Below are 23,625 nucleotides of genomic sequence, written 5' to 3'. Positions count from 1 at the left end.
TAGTATAATGATATTACAATTTATTGATAGTTGTGTTAGAAAAAAGGTACATTCACTATTTTTGACAAAATTTTAAATTTTCATGGGGTTGTAAATCTTATAATAACTAGATGAATAAGGAATAAATCCCAGTATGATGTGCATCATTATATTAAACACTATATGTAAGGCTGGTGATTCTATTAACACTTATGAAGATCTATAGTATTTGAGCAGATAAATTTGATAATTTCCAAAACTCTTATATTTCAAAATTAAAGTGTGCGAATGCATTTAAATGAGAGCAAAAAGAGATTGATGCTGTTAAAACTATGTGTTAATTTGCAATTATTTCGCATCACAAGAACTACCCAGTAAATTCGGCTATCTTTCTTTGCAATTATTCTCCATTATACATATAATATAATGGTTAGGGTTTGAAGAAAAGTTACTAGAGAATTATTGACTTTTGAAATAATGCAGAATTTTACTTGAAGAAATCATTAATTTATGAGTTCCAAATTGCTAAGCATGACGAAGGATCATTAAATTTGCTACAATTAAATACACTTATTGCAGAATTAAGATTTTTGAAATTAAAAGTTTGAAATATTGCCTTTTTGAATAAAAATTTAAATTTTATTATATAATCATGATAATATCTTATAGAAATTAAAAGAAAATATTTTAAACCATTCAAATATTTTGAATGTCTTATCAATTTAAAATATTAAAAGATAGCTTGATTTTATCATCATTAGTTGTTATCAAAGTTTTCTTCTTTTAATGAACAACAGTAAATGATTTGTTAATTACTTGTCTTCCTTTTTCGCAGCAAAATCGAAAGTTATGATGATAATCTTGCTCTCAATTTTGAAACTCTCTGATTTACAAGTAAGCATTCCTTTGGAAAAGCAGTCCTATTCTGTTTTCAAGATATTTTAAAGCCTCAATTTCATACAATGCGCAGATCTATTCGAAATTGCAAGAACTCTCAAGAAAAATGCAGCAGCAAAGAAGATTCCATAGTTTCTAGCATCAAAAATTTACAACCTTAATACAACAGTTAAAGAGAAGCTCGAAAAGAAAATATTTAACCATAAAGCTGGAAACCATTCGATATCTACTATTGGATCTAATAAAAAGTTAATTATAACATATTTAACATGCTATTTGTTGACTTTGTTCCATTATATTACCATATATATCTTTTTGAAATCTAAAATATTTTTACAATTTTAACCATGTGTTGTTGAAACCATATATCAATCTTAGCTAAAGTATAGTTTATGAGTCTGTCACCATCTAACGTATGAATTTTCAAAAATGTCAAATATGTTCATTTTTTCTGTAGATTCAGCCATAATTTCACGTTGTTATACTATTCAACTATTATTTAATATTTTTATCGATTTAAATATATGATGAGATGCTTAGTTCTCCTGGAAATCGATTTTTAATCGCAATTTTAACTTTCCAAAAAAAATTCAAAAATAAAAATCCCTCTCAATTTTCTAAGTTTTATAACTCGCCAAATCTCTAGCCAATTTTTTTGGCCCGTATAAATATTGTTTGGCACTATATAGGGATGCTATTTATCATATTTTCATCCCATTTTACTGTTATCGCCTAGTGAATGTACCTTTGTTAGAAAAAATATACAACTAAAATGTCAGTTTTAAAAAATTTAAAAATTATATTAAAACAATAGTCATTGAGGATGGTTAATTGCAAAAACTCAAGAAACTATCATTATCTCTCTTTGCTTAACACATCTACAACTGGAAACATCATTCCAAATGAAGTTCCTCAGTCTCGTCAAAATTTCTCTCTCATCTACAACAAGCTTAACTCAAAACTCAAGAAACTATCATTATCTCTCTTTGCTTAACACATCTACAACTGGAAACATCATTCCAAATGTTGCATTCAAGAATCCTATTATTATTCTTTCTTTCAATCTTTTATATTTACTCTTTAAATTCTAATATAATATAAATTCTTCATTTCCTTTGTTTAAACTTTTTTCATTTTAATACCATTTTATCAGATAGTAATTTTTGTTTTTCTCTGACCAAAAATCTTCTCAATTTAACTCCACCTTCACAAAAATTCATTGAGTTCTCTCAAAATTCTTGTATTTTTGGTATACTTAAAGTATCATCTTCAAATATTTTTTTGGAGAAAATTGACTTTGCATAATATCGTAATACTTTTTAAGGCAGATAGATTTACCGTAAGTTGAAGAACTTTTAATTTGAACAGAAATTATTCAACAAATATTCTTTTTATTTGATCAATAAATTGTAATATCATTATACTATATATTAATATGAATTTTTATAGAAAAGCTTTATTTTTTTCTCAATTTTTAATTTCATTTCAGTCTCTAAACTTTCTTACTATGTAAAAACGTATTATTATAGTAATAAAATAAAATACATGTTTATTCGATCTCGTATTTCAAAAAAATAAAATTACTTATATAAAAAGATTCTCTTTAGTCAACTTTCTTTTTGAATCTCTAATAAGTTTTTACTGTTGCTTCTATATATTAAGTATTGATTCTTGTAGTAAAGAAAATCCGGAACGTTTATTTATTAGAATACTCGAACTTTGACTTACATATTACTAATTGTAATTATTTTCAAGAGCTATTTCTATTACTCCTACTTGTTCGGCTTAAAATCTGCTATATTGTTAAGATAAACTAAGTCTAAATTTTGAACCATTTTTTGAAGTTTAAAGTGTAATACATATCGATTTTTTATCCGAATTTAAGAATTGCTTCAAAGTTTTAGCGTGAAATCGTGCATTTTTTCTAATGAAATTGTTATTATAAGATAAGCAATCTGAGTTTTTTTGAATAATATGTCACTACACATGATAGAGCGTTACGTGCTGAAAAGTTACGCTTCGTTCTGAAAGTGGTAATGAAGTTTTATTAGAATTCATCAAAAAAACGTATGAAAATAATCGTATGTCAAAATGTGAGCACTTCTCAAAATTTGCTCATATTTTGACTATTTTTGTGAGATCTTCCTCACAATTTTTTGACAAACGTACAAAAAAAGTGCCAAAATGTGAGCAAATGTGAGCAATTTTTATATCTCGCTGGAGTCATAGGTACTCTCATAAATGAAGAAACTATTGACAACATAGATGTCGAACTCTCTTCTGAGGGAACATTGAAGTTCAGTAGCAAGAAAGAGTTCAAGATAACACGAATGAGTCATAGAGTACAACTTCTTTTGGGAGCATACCATATGACATTTCCTTTGAAAAGTGTTGACAAAACGATTGAGATGAAATCTGTTCCATACGTATGTTGTGGTAATTGTTTATACATTGAGTCTAAAATAGCTAATGTCACAGGCATTTCAGGAGTTAATAGTAAAGGTTCAGTAGAATATAAATCCTTCTGTTATGCAGTCAATTCAATGTTCATTCCAAACGTTCCTGTCATAGCAACTCATTTAGGTAAATGGGTTCGCATTAGTCCTCATAATTTGAAAGACATGCAATTCAGACTTGTTGACTTTCAAGGAGAGCCTGTAGAACTGAAGGCACCAGTGCGAATGACTGTTGAAGTTGACTTTTTAGAAAATATTAAATGCAACAGCTTACAAGAGAACTCAGAGCTAAAAATATAAAGTATGAATGTTATGTATTAGGTCATGAACTTTGGTTGTTGCTGTTTGATGAAAACAAATGAGTTAGTTATGTCAGTCAAGAGAACAGAAAAATATTGTGTTAGTGAAAACTGCACCAAGTCAATAAGATTAGGTTTGCATTATGAAGATGAGTTCGATACTGTTGAAGAAGTTTTGGACAGATATTACAAATTGCTTTAATTTACTAAAACATATTTCAAGCAAAGTTTATATTCTGTTGAAAGTTTTGTATACTCGTTCGAATATTTATACTTAAACTCAACTCCTGTAGTTCCTGGTGTTTCAATGATGCGGATGTTACCTATTTTCATGAATAGTGGAGTTTGACCACAGCATTCGATTTCAGGGTCGAGATAGTCAATGACACATTGCTTTCCTGTTATTCGTGAGATAACATTTTCAAGGTCCTCCTTTGTTAGAATTATTTGGTTCTTGCTTATAAGATTTGTCAAAAGCTTCTATCGTCTTTGAGTAAAATTGTTTGGTATAACTGAAGAAGGTAATGGTCTACGTTATCTGAAGGATTTGTTTGAACATTTGTGTAAGGGTTGTCGTTGGCTTCTCTTGAAAGAATTTGGTCCAGTGGTGGATACTCTAACTTAACATCTGATGTAGCGTTAGCGTTTGAAGCTGAGTTTAAATTCACGGATTTCAGTTCTGGTTCTTTTTCTTTCAAACACTCTGAACTATAGTTCTTTATGACAATATTGTTTGTCGTTCGTGAGTCAACATTTGATGTTGGTTCAATTGGAACATTAACGGCACCAGCTAAGATGGATTTGCTTCTCATTTCATATAGAATAAAAACCTTTTATATGTATGAAATGAACAATATACTCGACAAGGGTTTGAATGTAAAGCTAACGAATGAAAATATTGTTGAATTCACTGAGACAGGTGCTGTGTATAAAGATGTAGAACTACTGAACAAAAGAGCTAAGGGAAGAAGCAGGAACATGAACAAAGGGTGGAAGCCTATAAAAATTTATGTCAATGATGGCTCAGGAGGTTCAAACATAAAGTATGCAGAAAGTTATAGAGTTTATGCTCTCAAAGGTGAAAAGCCTTCATTTAAGAACAGCTATTCTAACGCATATCCTCAAAAGCTAACGGATGGGGAAGTGGATGATATGAATGACAGCAAAAATATTAACAGAAATGGCGACAGAGATGCATGGAATTTGTTTACCATCAGTCAATTGAAGGTTAAACTTTAAACAATGTTGGTCGTTCCCATGGAATATTTTGACTTTAATGGTATTAGTCATGATATGAATCTCAAGGTATGAACGAGGAGAGATGAGAGACTTATATGCTTCCCAAATTTCTTCAAAAGGTAATGTTATACCTGACTGTTTCCAAATGAGTTCAATGTCAATAGCGTGAGAAACCTTGAAAGATAACGAAGTCAGTTATGAGACGTTTTATGTTTAAAGCAAGGAAACGCCATGTTTGCATAAGTATTGCTACAGTTAAGTGGTAATGTCTGACTTTAGTTATGATGTTAGCTAATGGTGAGTCTGGTTTTGACACTAAACCTTTTCCGGCGAAGTCGTCGCAAACTAACAAAGTATTTGAAGGATATTTTTTGAAGGGGTATTTTGAAAGTTTTGACAGAATGTAGTTTGTAAGTCGTTTCATATCGTAAACTCCTGAGTATTGACGTAAGTGGTGTTTGTCAATAATTCTTTCCATCTCTTCTGAAGTCTTTTGCATTCCTGACTGTATGAACTCTACAATAGCATAATATTTTCTCTTACGTCGAATGTAACGTTGAAGAAATTCAATGAGTTCACTGTCTGGAACTTTAACGACAGATGCTTGAACTTTTGACATAAATGTTTTCGCTGTTGAGTCCATAGAGTCTGAAGTTGCTGATATAATGATTTGGTCATAATATGAGTCATTTCCTAAACGCTCTGTTATGAGTATATGACGAATGAGGTTAAATGTCTTACCTGAACCCATCTTTCCACAATAGAAATACACACCATTTGAACAGAACTCATAGTCCTTGCTGAAAGGAAGAATGAGAGAAGAGTTAAGTTTGTCTGTAGTTTCATTCATGTCTTCATCTACGTCATGTATTAAATGCTTCATTTTATTTCCATTAAAAATGCAAGTCAGAAATATTCAGAACATAGCACCGAGTCTAACTGACAAGAGTATAAAGATATACTATGAACACGTTATGATGAAACCTACCAAAATTCAAGAAAGTCAGTATACTTATGAATATCCAAGACACTGGGTAGAGTATGTAGGAGGTGAGAAAGCTATTGAAATAAGACAAGTTAGAAGTATTCCAGCAGGAAGAACAATATTATTGAAGAACTTTAATGTTTTGAGGTATAATGATGAAACAAAGAAGCAAGATAGTTTTCCTGTTGCTGTGTATGTGAACTTAGATACAGGAGATGACATGAAAGTTTTTAATACAAAGCTTCAAACGGTAGTGAGAGAACAACTGACTGCGGAAGGACATCCATTACCTTCAGAAGTTACCATAGCATATAATTTTGAAACAAACTCAATAGATTTTAAAGTCATCTCTGCAAAGAAGTCAGGTTTTACATTTAATGAAGCAGATGTATATTCGAATGAAAACTTCAAAGCTATTGCATGGTTAGATAATGACGATTGCTTTAAGAAAATCTTTAAATTCTGTGACTCAAAGATGTCAATAGATGACCTTCGTGGAATGTTACCATCGACGTTTACAGTTGAAGGTTCAGCAGGATTGCTTACAAGATTGTCAATTGGTGGTATTTGAGTTAGTATACATAAGTCGTGTATGGAGGCACTGCGTTTCACTTTACCCAATACTTGTGAATTTGACACTTTACAAAACCGTTAACGTATATTTTACAACACAAACGACAACACTAACTTAACCTTAAATATTTACAAACCGCCAACCACTAACGACTTCATTAATGTAAAAATAAACGTTCTCACTTACAAAAGTATTGCAACTCCTCCCATTGCTGTGCTTCACATAACAGCTCATAATCTTCTGACTCACTTTCTTCTTCATATAGGTCAAAGTCACTGTCAAAATAAATGTTAGTAAGTTTTGACAAAGCTAATGAAACACGTTTACCGTTTGTATCGTATGCTTGTATAAACTTTCCATTCTTCATTCCTTCATAAACGCTCAAACTAACTTTACCCTTTCTCCCTCGTATCTGATAGAATGTATTTTCACGAGGAACGAAGAACAAATTCTTGAACTCATGACCGTTGTAGTTTGTTATCTCAATAGTTTTCGTCATTTACATCCAAATAAAATAAAAAATAAACTTAAAAATTAATGATATCACCACCCTCACACGTATGAAAACATAGCGCAAAAATAAATTTAGGGTAGAAGGGTAGATCTAACCTCATTTCTACCCTCATTTCTAACCTTGTGAATTCATTACTTTATAACTCTCTTCCTTGGTTTCTTTTTAGTTGCTTTCTTCACGTCTGTCTCCAACTTGACTGTCTTTCTTCTTCGTCCGTAATGATACCAGTTACTTCCACCAGTCAATGGGTCAAATGGTCTTTCGTAAGGGTTTCCATACATTCCATAGGGACCATACGGAAGAACTACTGGTGGAGAAGAAACATTTTCTTTAGTTCCATCGACTCTATTTAAATGCATTGTTTCACCTTTCATCTGGTCATTAAAGTCTTTTGCATGTTTTGCAAACTCATCGTCCTTTCCTAAAGCATTTTCTGACTCAGTCGCAACCAAATTGGATGCTTTATTTATGAGCCCTATTTTATTTAATCTTAACTTCTTTGCAACCCAGCCTCCAATCTTCCCTTTATTTGCATCTAATGTCTTCGAAACCCTTCCTCCACTCATTTTATTTACTGCGTCATAAGCTCCAAGTGCTTTTGCTCCAAATGCTAATGCTTTTGTTCCCATTGCGCCTAAAGCTGCCCAAGCTACCATTTACACCATATTAAAATCATCTCTCTTCAATATTATCTCATAAAAGTTCTCGTTACTGGAGAAAGTCAATGAAACATAAACATTCTCATTCATAAACTTCTTTCTTATCTCATCGATTCGCTTCAAAATGTCTGAACAATTGCTAACATCTTCTACAACAGTTATTTCATCATGAATGACCTTCAAGAACAAGCTCATTTAATATGCTATTAAAATCATCTCAATAATGAGTCCATCCTTTCCATCTTTAGGTAGCACAAATCTTTCATTGAAGAAGGTTCGACAAGTCTTATGTTAAACTTACTGACAAAGTTTGTTATACTATAATGCTTCGGTGGCGAATACATGTAGTTTGAAAGACATAATATAGATTCTTCAGCAAATTCACTTATACTGGATTTTATAACAATGTTCTCACGAGACCAAATGCCACCAATTGACAATCTTGTAAGCAATCCTGCTGAACCTTCAACTGTAAACGTCGATGGTAACATTCCACGAAGGTCATCTATTGACATCGTTGAGTCACTGAATTTAAATATTTTCTTAAAGCAATCGTCATTATCTAACCATGCAATAGCTTTGAAGTTTTCATTCGAATATACATCTGCTTTCATTAAATGTAAAACCTGACATTCTTTGCAGAGACGACTTTAAAATCTATTGCATTTGTTTCAAAATTATATGCTATGGTAACTTCTGAAGGTAATGGATGCCCTTCCGCAGTCAGTTGTTCTCTCACTACCGTTTGAAGCTTTGTGTTAAAAACTTTCATGTCATCTCCTGTGTCTAGGTTCACATACACAGCAACAGGAAAACTATCTTGCTTCTTTGTTTCATCATTATACCTCAAAACATTAAAGTTCTTCAATAATATTGTTCTTCCTGCTGGAATACTTCTAACTTGTCTTATTTCAATAGCTTTCTCACCTCCTACATACTCTACCCAGTGTCTTGGATATTCATAAGTATACTGACTTTCTTGAATTTTGGTAGGTTTCATCATAACGTGTTCATAGTATATCTTTATACTCTTGTCAGTTAGACTCGGTGCTATGTTCTGAATATTTCTGACTTGCATTTTTAATGGAGATAAAATGAAGCATTTAATACATGACGTAGATGAAGACATGAATGAAACTACAGACAAACTTAACTCTTCTCTCATTCTTCCTTTCAGTAAGGACTATGAGTTCTGTTCAAATGGTGTGTTATTTCTATTGTGGAAAGATGGGTTCAGGTAAGACATTTAACCTCATTCGTCATATACTCATAACAGAGCGTTTAGGAAATGACTCTATTATGACCAAATCATTATATCAGCAACTTCAGACTCTATGGACTCAACAGCGAAAACATTTATGTCAAAAGTTCAAGCCTCTGTCGTTAAAGTTCCAGATAGCGAACTCATTGAATTTCTTCAACGTTACATTCGACGTAAGAGGAAATATTATGCCATCGTTGAATTTATACAGTCAGGAATGCAAAAGACTTCAGAAGAGATGGAAAGAATTATTGACAAACACCACTTACGTCAATACTCAGGAGTTTACGATATGAAACGACTTACAAACTACATTCTGTCAAAACTTTCAAAATACCCCTTCAAAAAGTATCCTTCAAACTCTGCTCGTTTGCGACGACTTCGCCGGAAAAGGTTTAGTGTCAAAGCCTGACTCACCATTAGCTAACATCATAACTAAAGTCAGACATTACCATTAACTGTAGCAATACTTATGCAAACATGGCGTTTTGCTTTAAACATAAAACGTCTCATAACTGACTTCGTTATCTTTCAAGGTTTCTCACGTTATGATATTGAACTCATTTGGAAACAGTCAGGTATAACATTACCTTTTGAAGAAATTTGGGAAGCATATAAGTCTCTCATCTCTCCTCGTTCATACCTTGAGATTCATATCATGACTAATACCATTAAAGTCAAAAATATTCCATGGGAACGACCAACATTGTTTTAAAGTTTAACCTTCAATTGACTGATGGTAAACAAATTCCATGCATCTCTGTCGCCATTTCTGTTAATATTTTTGCTGTCATTCATATCATCCACTTCCCCATCCGTTAGCTTTTGAGGATATGCGTTAGAATAGCTGTTCTTAAATGAAGGCTTTTCACCTTTGAGAGCATAAACTCTATAACTTTCTGCATACTTTATGTTTGAACCTCCTGAGCCATCATTGACATAAATTTTTATAGGCTTCCACCCTTTGTTCATGTTCCTGCTTCTTCCCTTAGCTCTTTTGTTCAGTAGTTCTACATCTTTATACACACCTGTCTCAGTGAATTCAACAATATTTTCATTCGTTAGCTTTACATTCAAACCCTTGTCGAGTATATTGTTCATTTCATACATATAAAAGGTTTTTATTCTATATGAAATGAGAAGCAAATCCATCTTAGCTGGTGCCGTTAATGTTCCAATTGAACCAACATCAAATGTTGACTCACGAACGACAAACAATATTGTCATAAAGAACTATAGTTCAGAGTGTTTGAAAGAAAAAGAACCAGAGCTGAAATCCGTGAATTTAAACACAGCTTCAAACGCTAACGCTACATCAGATGTTAAGTTAGAGTATCCACCACTGGACCAAATTCTTTCAAGAGAAGCCAACGACAACCCTTACACAAATGTTCAAACAAATCCTTCAGATAACGTAGACCATTACCTTCTTCAGTTATACCAAACAATTTTACTCAAAGACGATAAGAAGCTTTTGACAAATCTTATAAGCAAGAACCAAATAATTCTAACAAAGGAGGACCTTGAAAATGTTATCTCACGAATAACAGGGAAACAATGTGTCATTGACTATCTCGACCCTGAAATCGAATGCTGTGGTCAAACGCCACCATTCATGAAAATAGGTAACATCCGCATCATTGAAACACCAGGAACTACAGGAGTTGAGTTTAAGTATAAATATTCGAACGAGTATACAAAACTTTCAACAGAATATAAGCTTTGTTTGAAATATGTTTTAGTAAATTAAAGCAATTTGTAATATCTATCCAAAACTTCTTCAACAGTATCGAACTCATCTTCATAATGCAAACCTAATCTTATTGACTTGGTGCAGTTTTCACTAACACAATATAGCGCTTTGCGCTCGGCGCCTTTGACGCCTTTTTCTGTTCTCTTGACTGACATAACTAACTCATTTGTTTCATCAAACAGCAACAACCAAAGTTCATGACCTAATACATAACATTCATACTTTATATTTTTAGCTCTGAGTTCTCTTGTAAGCTGTTGCATTTAATATTTTCTAAAAAGTCAACTTCAACAGTCATTCGCACTGGTGCCTTCAGTTCTACAGGCTCTCCTTGAAAGTCAACAAGTCTGAATTGCATGTCTTTCAAATTATGAGGACTAATGCGAACCCATTTACCTAAATGAGTTGCTATGACAGGAACGTTTGGAATGAACATTGAATTGACTGCATAACAGAAAGATTATATTCTACTGAACCTTTACTATTAACTCCTGAAATACCTGTGACATTAGCTATTTTTGACTCAATGTATAAACAATTACCATAACATACGTATGGAACAGATTTCATCTCAATCGTTTTGTCAACACTTTTCAAAGGAAATGTCATATGGTATGCTCCCAGAAGCAATTGAACTCTATGACTCATTCGTGTTATCTTAAACTCCTTCGCATAACTGAACTTCAAAACTCCTGCAATAAGTTTAACATTCATTAAGTTTTCTTCGTTCTCCTTGTTTATTGTAGTATTTATGAGAGCATTTAACACTCCAGCTAATGTTTCCATCTTATATTCTACATTATTGTGAAATCTTATTTCGTGCTTCTTTCCATCTATTTCAAGCTCCATGAAATCTGTTTCATCTGTTATAACGAATGAAGCGATAGTATTGAAGTCAACCATTCTGAATGCAAGTGGCTCATTCTGTAGACCTAAGTTTGTTTGTAGCTTTACTGTCCCGTATTCGTTTGGGTCTGTACTTTGCAAATAGAACAACATTTTATTCTCATTAAAATATGAGTATAGCTGCATATGCGTATGAAGCTGACAGAGCTAAACGTTTATATTTTGGTCAATACTCTCTCACACTTACTGACAAATATATTGTTATCAGTGATGGAAATACCGAGAAATACATAACATGGAAGGACTATGAAAAGTTTGACCCTATTTTAACTCCATGTACAATGCCATTCATTGTAAATGGTGAAGTTGTCATGAAGAACGACACAACAGTATATAAGTCTGTATATGAAGCATTAGAATATATGTTGAATTATAATCCCGAAAGATTTGACCCAAGCACTACACCATGTGCAATGCCTTTTATTAAGGACGGTGAAATCGTAAGAGTTCCGGATTCAACGGTTTATACTGCTGTTCAAAACAGTTTACAAAACATTTTAGCGAATATCTTTAATTCAGAAACTACAGAAATAAAATTACCATATATAACAGATGCTAAAGAAATTAAATCAAAAACGACAACATTATTTACGTCACTTAATGATTTAATGACTTATATCATTAATATTCCTGCACCAACTACAGCATTTGATCCAAACTCGACGGTTTGCAGTGTACCTTTCATAAAGTCGCAAACGGACTCTTTGAGTCCTGAAGGTCTTTCAGACCGAAGCGACCAGGGCGAAGCCCATGACAGTTCATTAATTACTTTAAGGGATTCAACAGTTAATGAATCATTAAAGGCGTCATTAATGAAAATCATTGATTTTAACTCATTCACGAATACATATAATTCATTCATTAATGTTTCATATGCTTCTAAAGAAGGTGAGCCAAAAACTATCGATAAAGCGGTGTATGAAATAAAAGCATCAACGACGAAATTGAATTCGTTAACTTTTGACGGTGATAGTTTCGTTAATGACATAACATCGGGGAAAACAATTTTAACGAAAGAATATTTAAAATCTCATGTTAGTGAGTTCGTTGAAATTGAAAAAGAAGGTGGAATTAAGTTCGATCCACTGAATTTCATTTTCAGCTTAGCGAATGCGGGTGTTAGTTTCGCTGAATGGACAACTATACAGAGTGAAATAAATGCAATATGGACGTTTTTGGGGTCAAAAGCGGGAATGGGTGAGCTTGTAAATGCTGCAAGAACATTAGGTGAAACAGGAAATTTTGTAGATGGTTTTAAAAGACTTGTTTCAAATGTTTTAACAAACACAAAGAAATTATTTAGATATACCATACATAACGGACGGATTTTCGAACAGGTAGCAACAAACCCTCCGGTTATGGCTGCGTTGATGATGGTTAGAGATATAAAACCACGTAACGACGGGAACGAAGAACATGAACAACAGGATACTGGTCGGGTTATTCAAGACATTAAAAACGTGTATCCTGAAGTTATTGATTTATTTAGAGGAGTTAATGATTCAATTTCAAAACATTCTATAACCCTCGATGAAGAGAATAAATTAACAGATTATATATTCGTCATTATTGCAGAACTAATGAAGAGAATAAATGAAAAAGGAATTGGTGATATCATTAATGTCAGCGATGTAATGATGAAAAGAAATTTTGACTCATTATTTACAAAACCGAAAACAGAATATAGTCTTTATGACGTAATTACCGAATTAATGAAAAAGATTAATGATAATAAGAGTTCTGGCGGAAGAGTTGAATTAGAAGTGAATGATGTTAATGAGAAATTAGCCGAAAAAGCAGATAAAAACCACGTTCATTATATAACTTCAGACGAACAGATTATAACGGACTACCATGGATATTTAACACGAAGTGATGAAGCGAAGACAAAAAATGTTAATGAAAGAAGATATAAATACATTCGTGCTAAAGGTTATGACATAAGCTGTACTGTACAGTATGATGTAGCTAAAGCACCAGAAGCATTTGGTTATACCGGTGAAATTTATGCCTCTACTTTCTCTGTTAAAGGTGTATTAGTTGAACCAAGATTTACTTTGAGAGTTAAGTCAAAAATAACGTTTGAAGATGCTATTAAAAGTAAAGCTGACAAAGATGAACTTGACGCAACGAACAAAGTTTTGAAATCTCATAAACACAACATCTCCGATATAAATGAACTTCAAACTTCTTTAGACAGTAAAGCCGACAAGAACCATACACATAAATCCTTCACTACTGTTAGAGCAGACGACATAATATTGAACTTTGACCTTGGTTCAAGTGCACCTTTAGAGAATCCAAGTACAAGCGTAAAAGATACACTAAACTCCTTAAATAGTAAATGTATGAATATCGAAGGTCATGTCAGAAACTTTGAAACACATGAACTACCAGCAATGTTAGATAAGAAAGCAGATAAGAACCATACACATGATTTCTTCACAACTGTTGGTATAGAAAGTATTGAAGGAACGGTTGAAGGAACTGGTGGGGAGGGCGGAGCCCCGCCGCACGCGGATGCATTATATTGGAAACCTCCTAACTTTCCACAAGGTTTAACATCGGAGGAAAACATAACGACGATGAAATACATTAGATGTAGAAATGTTTATGTCATGGAGGATGAAAATAATGTTAAATTCACTGCTCAAGATTTATATGATAAGAAAGCTGACAAGAACCATACACATAAATCCTTCACTACTGTTAGAGCAGACGACATAATATTGAACTATGATTTGGGTTCAAGTGCACCATTAGAAAATCCAAGTACAAGCGTAAAAGATACTCTTAAACTTTAAATAGACAAAGTTGCATGAATACGAAGTCATGCCAGAAACTTTGAAGCACATGAACTACCAGCAATGTTAGACAGTAAAGCCGACAAAACTTATGTGGATGCAGAACTAACAAAGAAATTTTCGAAACCAGATACAATGACATTTACAACAGAAATTATAAATGGTGAACCAGCAACTCCATTTGAATTTGTTAGAGGTCTTCAACCAGATACTTTTGAATTTTTCTTGGATAATTCTATTGAACTAACATTACATTATAAAAGTGGAACAAATGCAACATTTCATCCGGGAGATACATTCCAAATGGTATTTAATGACATAAGTTCTTTAGAATATGTTTATAGAGTTATGAGCATATATGATTTAATATATCCTATAGGAGCTGTTTATACGTCTATGAATCCAATAAATCCAAACACTTTATTTGGTGGTAGATGGTATGAAATAGTTGACAGTTTTCCATTCTACACTAATACGCAGTCAATGAAGATGGGAGGTTCAAAGAAAATAGGTATTGAAAACCTTCCTTCACATATGCATAGGTTCAGTGGAAGAACATCTGTGGAAGGAAACCATTCACATTCAATAACAAAAAGAGGTTATACAAATCTTGCAGCGGGTTCGGATAGACAGGGAATGCATAGATATGATATCACAACTGACCCCAAAGATGTTAGCACAGGTATTTTCTGTGGAACTGCAGGAAATCATACACATGTTGTAGCTGGTATTACAGACCCAGCAGGTAATGGAAAAGATTATATGCCTCCTTATATAACAATGCACGCTTGGATACGAGTTGGTTAAAATCTTTAACTTTACATAAATGAGCTTGAAAGAAGTATTCGAACAACATCCATGGAGGTCATTTAAGAAGTTCAATGAAGCTGCAAAGAGTTCGGGGATTTACTAACAGAGCTGAAGTGAAAAGGTTCTTTGACAAAAATGTTGTACATCAAACAAAAATAAACCCTTACGACTACTTTTTACCAATTTACTCCAACACTCCTGACGCATACCAATTTGACACTCTCATTCAAAGCAGAAAAGGAGGACATAAACCATTCCTCATCTTCATAAATGTTAACACTCGTAAAGCATATGCATATCCAATGAAATAAAGGAACTCGTGAAGTGTTAAGAGTTTTACAAAAGTTTGTAGCAGAACATACCCAAGTACTTTAACATCAGACCAAGACAGTGCATACCTCAGCAACGAAATCACAGAATTTCTCATTAAGCATAACATAACTCACTACACTACTGAAGACCATAACCATAACATACTCGGCATCATAAACCGCTTCATAAGAACGCTCAGAGATTTAAATCAAGAGCGAGACTTTACCGAAGAAACAATGAAACATTTCCTCGAAGTTTATAATTCCTCAACACATTCTACAACAGGCCATACACCAAATTCAATGACACAACAACAAGAAGAAAAGTATATACAAAAGAAACGAAGCCAAACACAAAATATCAGAAATTCAACACAATTTACCTCATTCCTGGTACAAAAGTTCGTGTAGTTCTTGACGACAAACCGTTGACAAAGAAACGTTTAAGGTTAAGTCGAAATTATTATATCGTAGACTCTACGCAAGGTAATGGATATCTTATAAAAGCTGCTGACGACTCCATAGCATTTTACCCTCGTCATAAATTAGTTGAAAGTAGTAATGGCAAACTTGCTGAAACCATTGACGAAGCAAAGCGAGGAGTGGTTATTGAAATACTTGGCTACAACATAAACGATGACACTTATAAAGTAAGATATGAAGGAGGTGTTGAAGATGTTATACCATCTAAGAACTTGAGAGAGTCAAAGCCAACACATCTGGGACCATTAGAGCGGGAGTACTGGAAAGATAAAAACATGCCAGAAAGAATAAGAAAATTCTTCTAAACTTTTTCGTTGGATGTAAATCAGACAAAAATATATTATAGGTGAAGAGGTGAGATTTCACCTGTTTTTTCACCTGTTTTTTCACCTCTTGAATTTTCATGATTTCTTCGTAAATGTTTTGTCAAGATTTCTTCGTAATGAGCGTAAATCAGACAAAAATAATGTTTAGGGTAGAAGGTTAGATCTAACCTGTTTTCTACCCTCTTTTCTAACCTCTTGAATTTCCATGACTTCTTCGTAAATGTTTTGTCAAGACTTCTTCGTAATGAGTGTAAAGGACCCAAAAATATAATTTAGGGTAGAAGGTTAGATCTAACCTGTTTTCTACCCTCTTTTCTAACCTCTTGAATTTTCATGACTTCTTCGTAAATGTTTTGTCAAGATTTCTTCGTAATGAGTGTAAAGGACCCAAAAATATAATTTAGGGTAGAAGGTTAGATCTAACCTGTTTTCTACCCTCTTTTCTAACCTCTTGAATTTTCATGACTTCTTCGTAAATGTTTTGTCAAGACTTCTTCGTAATGAGTGTAAAGGACCCAAAAATATAATTTAGGGTAGAAGGTTAGATCTAACCTGTTTTCTACCCTCTTTTCTAACCTCTTGAATTTTCATGACTTCTTCGTAAATGTTTTGTCAAGACTTCTTCGTAATGAGTGTAAAGGACCCAAAAATATAATTTAGGGTAGAAGGTTAGATCTAACCTGTTTTCTACCCTCTTTTCTAACCTCTTGAATTTTCATGACTTCTTCGTAAATGTTTTGTCAAGACTTCTTCGTAATGAGTGTAAAGGACCCAAAAATATAATTTAGGGTAGAAGGTTAGATCTAACCTGTTTTCTACCCTCTTTTCTAACCTCTTGAATTTTCATGACTTCTTCGTAAATGTTTTGTCAAGACTTCTTCGTAATGAGTGTAAAGGACCCAAAAATATAATTTAGGGTAGAAGGTTAGATCTAACCTGTTTTCTACCCTCTTTTCTAACCTCTTGAATTTTCATGAATTTTCCCGAAATAAAAAATAAAGTTAGTTTTATTTTTTTATTTTTTTTATTTTGTATAAAAGATATGATTTCAACAATCGGCACAACAACAATTCAAACAACAGCACCAAACTCTTTAGTCATGAATCCAACATCTATGTTAGTAGAGATGAAAAGCTTCATTCCTTCTTCATATACTTTTGAAACAGAAATCCAGAAGATAAAGCAAGAACTTTTAACAAGTAATTTAGACTGTAGTGCGAAAGATGAAACAAATGAACAGTATCTTTATGAAATGCAGGACATTATTGACCATTTGCCTAAACTACCTGAAATCCAACAACAAAAACTCACTATTCCTGAATTCGACGAAATAGAAGTGAAACCAACTGACTCAGTAGAAATAAAGAAGTTCATACGAAAGGTAAATTATGAATTCCTTGGTTTTCATTGCAACCATAAAGTTATGGACAAAGATTGCGACATGGTATATAAGAATGTTTCTGACATATATAAATCTGAAGAATTTAAGACCTACGACAACTTTGTTTCGTTAGTTGCTGAATGTGTATGGCAGATAAGAGATAAAGATAGAAGAGGCAAGGTATGGAATGAACAGATAAGACCCGCTATGTTTGAGTTAAAGAAAACCATTGACGCCTTAGTTGTTTTAGCTGGTAAGGTTTCAGAATATAACGCAAAAATGAACCCGCAATGTTCTAAATGTAAAGCAGCAATGAGGAGATATAACTACTCCGTCAAAGAGATAGAACGTATGAGAAACGACTATGCAGACTTAAAGAAAGAAGCAGAAAAACCAGCAGAAAATAAAATGGACATGTTAGAATTTCTGAACAAAAACTATCCAACAGCAGAAGATTTCCTTCTATCTGACGTCAAGAAGAAGTATAAAGAAACTTTCGGCATTGTTAAAACATTCGATGTACTAAAAGAAGAAATAGAAGCTACGAAACTGTTTAGAGTCTCACGAATTCATAACGTTTACCATGTGAAACGCTTATAAAATAACTGGGGTAGAAAAGAGGTTAGAAAAGAGGTTAGATCTAACCTTCTACCCTAAACATTATTTTTGCTGAATTCAGCAACAAAATTCTGAGTAAAATAATTTTTAGGGCTTGTGTCAAACCGTTGAGTTTTCACAAAATTCCAAAAATAACGTTTACCATGTGAAACGCTTATAAAATAACTGGGGTAGAAAAGAGGTTAGAAAAGAGGTTAGATCTAACCTTCTACCCTAAACATTATTTTTGTCTGATTTACGCTCATTACGATGAAGAAGTCTTGACAAAACATATACGTTCATTACGATGAAGAAGTCTTGACAAAACATATACGTTCATGTTTGACAAAACATGTACGAAGAAGTCTTGACAAAACATGTACGAAGAAATCATGAAAATTCAAGAGGGTAGAAAACAGGTTAGAAAACATGTTAGATCTAACCTTCTACCCTAAACATTATTTTTGCTGAATTCCGTACGAAAATCATGAATTTCCTTAAGATAGAAAAAATAAAGTTAGTTTTATTTTTATTTATTTTTTTATTTTGTATGTAAAGACAGTAATGACAACATCAGAGAACACAACAACAGTTATAGTCCATGAAGCTATAAATGAAGAATACGAATACATACAGTATAACAAACAATTGAGACTCATTCGTTCGGTCAAAGACGACATGTACCAAATGCAAAGTATTTTGACGGCTTGTTTTGCTCCAGATACTAAGCTTCCTAAAGACTGGTTTAGGAACCAAAGCACCATAGAACTATTAAGTGAAGCACAGCGAGACGTACTTTTTTCTGAAAACAGTGAAGAACAGCGAGTAGGTAAAAAATCCCAGTCGCCAAAACTCTATGAAAACCGTGAAAAATTGCCAAACGGTTTGAGAGGATATTATGTTCATAGACTTTTAGTAAATGCAGTTGCAATGTGGGCTTCACCACGTTATGCTTGGAATATTTACAAACTTCTTGACGAACTTCACAGACAAGAACGTGAAGATATGGAAAAGAAACTTCATGCAAAAGATGAAGTCATTGAATCCAAAGACAAAAGCATACAGAAAAGAATACCGCGTTCAGTACCAAAAGGAAAGGAAAAGAGTTATAAGTATATGATATATACTGAAGAGTTGGAGAATGAAGAAGACAGAGATATGGTTATGTTGCATTTAGTCAGAAGAAACAACAAAAGCTTTTACGACCTTGCTAAAATATATAAATCTGACAGAAACTGGTTCTATCGTGAAAACTTACCGATTTCAATGACACCGAATGAGCAAATAAAAGAAATTGTCAAAAATACTCTTCCTCAAACACACTATGACATCAAAGGTTGCACAATACTTACATTCAAAGAAGACTTAACATTACTGAAGGAAAAAATAACAGAATATTTCGATAACTTCAAAGAGGAAGAATGAAGTCACGACAACATTAACGAAGAAGTCACGACAACATTAACGAAGAAGTCACGACAACATTAACGAAGAGAGAATGAGGTGAAAAAACAGGTGAAATCTCACCTCTTCACCAAAAATATATTTTTGCTTAAATGACGTCAGGGTCAATTTCTTCAACCATTTCACTTCCTTCGTCAATGTCAATAGAAGCTTCTTCAACCTTTGGTAAGAACTTTTGTATAACATCTTTGTTCGTTATTGTTTTCAGAGATGAAGAATAATATTTCACATTTGTTTCACCCTTCTTATATTCTTTCTGTTCGGAAAGATTCATAGCAATACTGAAGAAGTCAATGTTGGAGTTCTTTATAATAGTATAATGAGTATCTTTGACATTCACGAAGAAACCCTTTTGTTTCAAAACTACTGCTAACTCTTGTGAAGTATAACGTTTGCGGTCAATGACAATAGCTAATGGTCTGACATACTGACCAAACTTAGATTCTTTCACAAACTTCTTGTTAAAGATAACATTAACATTTGAAGCATTATTGAACTCATTCTTGATGGCAGTAGCGAGAGCATTGTATGAAAAGAACTTGCAATCTTGCATGTGTTTCATTAAAATAAAAATATTAAATTATTTTGAAAAATAACTTAAAAAAATCTAATCTAATTTTTTCAAAAAAATATTTTTTTTTATTTCCTACTAAAGATGTATCGGAAGTTGTCTAAGTTAAACACTCGGAAATAAAACAACTTCTTACAGAAGCTAATATAGATGTTGCAAAGCATTACACAACAAACAAAAAGGCACTCGCTGACTTCATTAAAGACTACAATGGTGAAATAACTTATGATAGAATTCATGAGTTCATAAAGCCGCAACGCGGCGAGGACGAAGTCCACGCAAGAGCATTTCCTTTAAATGACGTTGCTATTGACTTATATCATAGACGTTCAATACCTCATGAAGTAAGAAGAGAAATGTTTGACATAACAAATGCAAACGTTGGTGAAACAAGAGAAGAGACGACACACTGAAACAACAGAAGAGAGATGTTTAAAAGTGCTATAGACAAGTTCGCAAAGCTAATAATGTCATTCGTTCCATTGACGACAAACCAAAGAAGGTGAGAGATGGTTAAAGAAAGATGAAGAGAATAGGAAGAAAATGTGAAGTCGGGCAATAGACTCATTGACTTTAACATCGAAGCTTTAGATGAACCAAACAGAGACTACTTACACAAACATTTCGGTAAGGTTTTCATGAGACTCTTAGAGAAAATTAAAATAAACTCCCAACAGAGATGGATGGTATGTTATAAACTTGGTGGAAAGTATGAATGTTCTACGTTAAACCTCAATAATATTGGAACATTACTACATCAGCTCTTGAAGGAGAACTTTATATCAGAGATAGAAGCAAATGCTGCAGGTATTGTTGAAATGCACTATGACTTCTTCTTGACAAACATAAAGAATCTTACTGAAATAAAGATGTATGATTTAACAGAATATGAAGGCTTAACGATGTCAGATGTAAAGAAAGGCAAACCAAAAAAGAGACCATATAGAGATGAAAGCACACTGACAAATGACCAGAAAGCCATTTTGGAAGCTCTTAAGCAAACAGGAAACCCAGCACTTATAGAAAGCTTTTGGAAAGATAATGGTGAAAAGAAGTTTTATAAGAAGAGAAGCGGTCAGTTCTGGAAGTATCTTTGCACATTACCTATAAATCTTGAACGCTACCAAATCTTCAATGAACTGAACAAAAGAACTGCAACACTTATGACAGAGGACAATTGTTTCGTTTATGCTTGCATTCAGGCTGGAGTAAATGAAGAAACTATTGACCACATGAGAGAAGTCATTCGTGTTAGAGACTTTCCTCAAAGTAAAGTACAAGAAATTTCTGACGCAACAGGTATAGCATTTAATGTTACCATTGGTTACTTCAATGACTCAAGACATAATGAAATAAAGAGATACATACCAAAAGAATGTGAAACTGTTAGAACTATTGACTTACTTCTTGTTGAAGACCACTACATGCTAAATGAAAGACTTCCAATGACAACATATTTCATTCGAAACTATATAGAAATCTTGAAGGAGTGTGGTGGAATGAACATTGAAAACAGATGAAATTATATACAAAGAGAGAAGATAAATATGTAGTTCGTTATGATAGAACAACACCGTTATGGGATGTTATGAAAACATTGTGGGAGTGCAAATATTTTCGAACCTATTTCTTATGGAGAACTTTTCACATATACGACTGACTTATATAAACAGAACCTTGCACCATTTAAAGATTTGACATATGCTCCAAAGTATTGTGTACAACTGAAGAAGAAAGCAGAGTCAAAAGAAGTAAATAAAGCTAAATGTAAATTCATACCTGAGCACGTTTTCTTTGCTGACTTTGAGTGTAGTACGGATGGCTTTCATAAAGCTTTTAACATCTGTTATGACAGTGAAGATGGTTCAGTGAGTGAAAGCATTTGGGGTCAAAACTGTGCAACAGAATTTTTGGAAAGACTTCCTGACAAGAGTTTAATATATTTCCATAACCTCAGTTATGACATAAACTTCATCTTAAGACACATGACAGAAGTGAAAGGAACTCCCATCATTAAAGGTTCACGAACAATGCAAATAACTGGTTTATATAAAGGAAGGGCAATTATTATAAAAGACTCTTACAGTGTTATAAATAAGAAGCTTAAACTATTTCCTGCTATGTTTAACTTACAAACAGGACCGAAAGAAGTATTTCCATATAACTACTACAGCAGTGTTTTGTTAGCAAATGACAACAGAACTGGTGTCATTTCTGAAGCATGTAAGTTTATCCATGATGCAGATACATTTATGAAGAACATAGATTCCATCAAAGGTTGCAGAATAGATGAAAACCACTTCGACTTAGAAAAATATAGCACGTTTTACTGCAAACAAGATGTAAGAATTTTAAGAGAAGGTTTTGTAAAGTTCCGCAATGACTTATTGAAAGAGTTTGATTTAAACGTTTATGACTACGTTAGTATTTGTTCTATTGCTAACAAATTGTTTGAGAACAGAGTATACTTCCCGAATGGAAATCTTTATGACCTCTCAAATAAACCAAGAGAATTTATTTCGAGATGCATTCAAGGTGGAAGATGTATGTTGTCAGATAACATGAAACAAAAGAGCAAAAAGAAACTCATTGCTGACTTCGACACTGTTTCATTATATCCTTCAGCTATAGCAAGACTTTATACTTTAGAAGGTATTCCAAAAGTATTGAAGGAAGAAATGTTAAGCACAGAGTATCTCATGAGACATTTATTCGATGACGACCAAAAGGAACCCATTGGTGAAAAGTTTATGTCTGGCTTCTTTGTTCTCATTAAGATAACAGAGATTGGTATACCCAGACACTTTCATTTAATAGTTTGCGACCCTGAACTAAATCCAGAACTTAACGTTCCAAGAAGTTCAAACACTTGCTGTCTCATGTATGTTGACCATATAACATTACAAGACCTCATAAAATATCAAGGTGTCAAATGTGAAGTGTTGCAAGGATACTATTACGATGGAAACAGAGATATGAGAATAAGAGATGAAGTAAAGAAGTTGTTTGAGTTAAGGTTAAAGTATAAGAAAGAAGAAAACCCCTTACAAGAAATTATAAAACTCATTCTGAACAGCATTTATGGCAAAACTATTCTATCTCCTATTGAGTCAAAAATAACCATAGTAGATGACAAAGATGCTATAAGATATGCTATAAGAAATTACAACCATATAGTGAAGTTCGAAGGTTTGGATGGTTCAGATAAAACTATTTTCAAGCTAACGAAAAGCATTTGCAGACACTTTAACTTCTGTCCACTTGGTGTTAATATTCTGTCTATGTCAAAACGTATTATGAATGAAGTATTCTGTACTGCAGAGGACATGGGACTTCAAATCTTTTACCAGGATACC

At 33.1% G+C, this 23,625-nt stretch overlaps 10 protein-coding genes and 5 pseudogenes across 15 annotated transcripts, besides 3 other annotated features; 9 read left to right on the top strand and 6 right to left on the bottom strand.

Moving 5' to 3' along the window:
• Positions 1-3,092: part of a mobile genetic element that runs on past the window's edge.
• Positions 1-23,625: part of a mobile genetic element that runs on past both edges of the window.
• TVAGG3_0912530 (uncharacterized protein) lies at positions 3,207-3,632 on the top strand (the record flags this gene model as incomplete). Its single annotated transcript, XM_051251866.1, has 1 exon — positions 3,207-3,632. The coding sequence occupies one exon, from the start codon at positions 3,207-3,209 to the stop codon at positions 3,630-3,632; it is 426 nt and encodes a 141-aa protein (XP_051077440.1).
• On the bottom strand, positions 3,830-4,443 carry TVAGG3_0912520 (annotated as a pseudogene). Its single transcript has one exon. A coding segment is annotated over exon 1 (614 nt).
• TVAGG3_0912510 (uncharacterized protein) lies at positions 5,269-5,720 on the bottom strand (the record flags this gene model as incomplete). Its single annotated transcript, XM_051251865.1, has 1 exon — positions 5,269-5,720. A coding segment is annotated over one exon (452 nt), but the record flags the coding sequence as incomplete, so codon positions are not given.
• On the top strand, positions 5,770-6,426 carry TVAGG3_0912500 (uncharacterized protein; the record flags this gene model as incomplete). Its single annotated transcript, XM_051251864.1, has 1 exon — positions 5,770-6,426. The coding sequence occupies one exon, from the start codon at positions 5,770-5,772 to the stop codon at positions 6,424-6,426; it is 657 nt and encodes a 218-aa protein (XP_051077438.1).
• Positions 6,444-23,625: part of a mobile genetic element that runs on past the window's edge.
• TVAGG3_0912490 (uncharacterized protein) lies at positions 6,608-6,928 on the bottom strand (the record flags this gene model as incomplete). Its single annotated transcript, XM_051251863.1, has 1 exon — positions 6,608-6,928. The coding sequence occupies one exon, from the start codon at positions 6,926-6,928 to the stop codon at positions 6,608-6,610; it is 321 nt and encodes a 106-aa protein (XP_051077437.1).
• On the bottom strand, positions 7,236-7,599 carry TVAGG3_0912480 (protein of unknown function, DUF4107 family; the record flags this gene model as incomplete). The annotated part of the gene is made up of 1 exon (XM_051251862.1): positions 7,236-7,599. A coding segment is annotated over one exon (364 nt), but the record flags the coding sequence as incomplete, so codon positions are not given.
• Positions 10,840-11,052, bottom strand: TVAGG3_0912470 (uncharacterized protein; the record flags this gene model as incomplete). Its single annotated transcript, XM_051251861.1, has 1 exon — positions 10,840-11,052. One exon carries the CDS (start codon positions 11,050-11,052, stop codon positions 10,840-10,842), a length of 213 nt encoding a protein of 70 aa, XP_051077435.1.
• On the top strand, positions 11,633-12,918 carry TVAGG3_0912460 (organellar and viral DNA polymerase type B; the record flags this gene model as incomplete). Its single annotated transcript, XM_051251860.1, has 1 exon — positions 11,633-12,918. A coding segment is annotated over one exon (1,286 nt), but the record flags the coding sequence as incomplete, so codon positions are not given.
• On the top strand, positions 13,871-14,837 carry TVAGG3_0912450 (annotated as a pseudogene). Its single transcript has one exon. A coding segment is annotated over exon 1 (967 nt).
• TVAGG3_0912440 lies at positions 15,751-16,235 on the top strand (annotated as a pseudogene). The gene has a single exon. A coding segment is annotated over exon 1 (485 nt).
• Positions 17,299-18,237, top strand: TVAGG3_0912430 (organellar and viral DNA polymerase type B; the record flags this gene model as incomplete). Its single annotated transcript, XM_051251859.1, has 1 exon — positions 17,299-18,237. The coding sequence occupies one exon, from the start codon at positions 17,299-17,301 to the stop codon at positions 18,235-18,237; it is 939 nt and encodes a 312-aa protein (XP_051077433.1).
• Positions 18,888-19,659, top strand: TVAGG3_0912420 (annotated as a pseudogene). The gene has a single exon. A coding segment is annotated over exon 1 (772 nt).
• TVAGG3_0912410 (uncharacterized protein) lies at positions 19,787-20,134 on the bottom strand (the record flags this gene model as incomplete). The annotated part of the gene is made up of 1 exon (XM_051251858.1): positions 19,787-20,134. A coding segment is annotated over one exon (348 nt), but the record flags the coding sequence as incomplete, so codon positions are not given.
• Positions 20,354-21,140, top strand: TVAGG3_0912400 (annotated as a pseudogene). Its single transcript has one exon. A coding segment is annotated over exon 1 (787 nt).
• Positions 22,255-23,128, top strand: TVAGG3_0912390 (organellar and viral DNA polymerase type B; the record flags this gene model as incomplete). Its single annotated transcript, XM_051251857.1, has 1 exon — positions 22,255-23,128. A coding segment is annotated over one exon (874 nt), but the record flags the coding sequence as incomplete, so codon positions are not given.

The sequence above is a fragment of the Trichomonas vaginalis genome, chromosome I (assembly GCF_026262505.1).
Source record: "Trichomonas vaginalis G3 chromosome I, whole genome shotgun sequence".
Lineage (NCBI taxonomy): Eukaryota > Parabasalia > Trichomonadida > Trichomonadidae > Trichomonas > Trichomonas vaginalis.
Note: the sequence above shows the minus strand (reverse complement) of the source record. Positions and strands in the feature narration are given on the sequence as shown.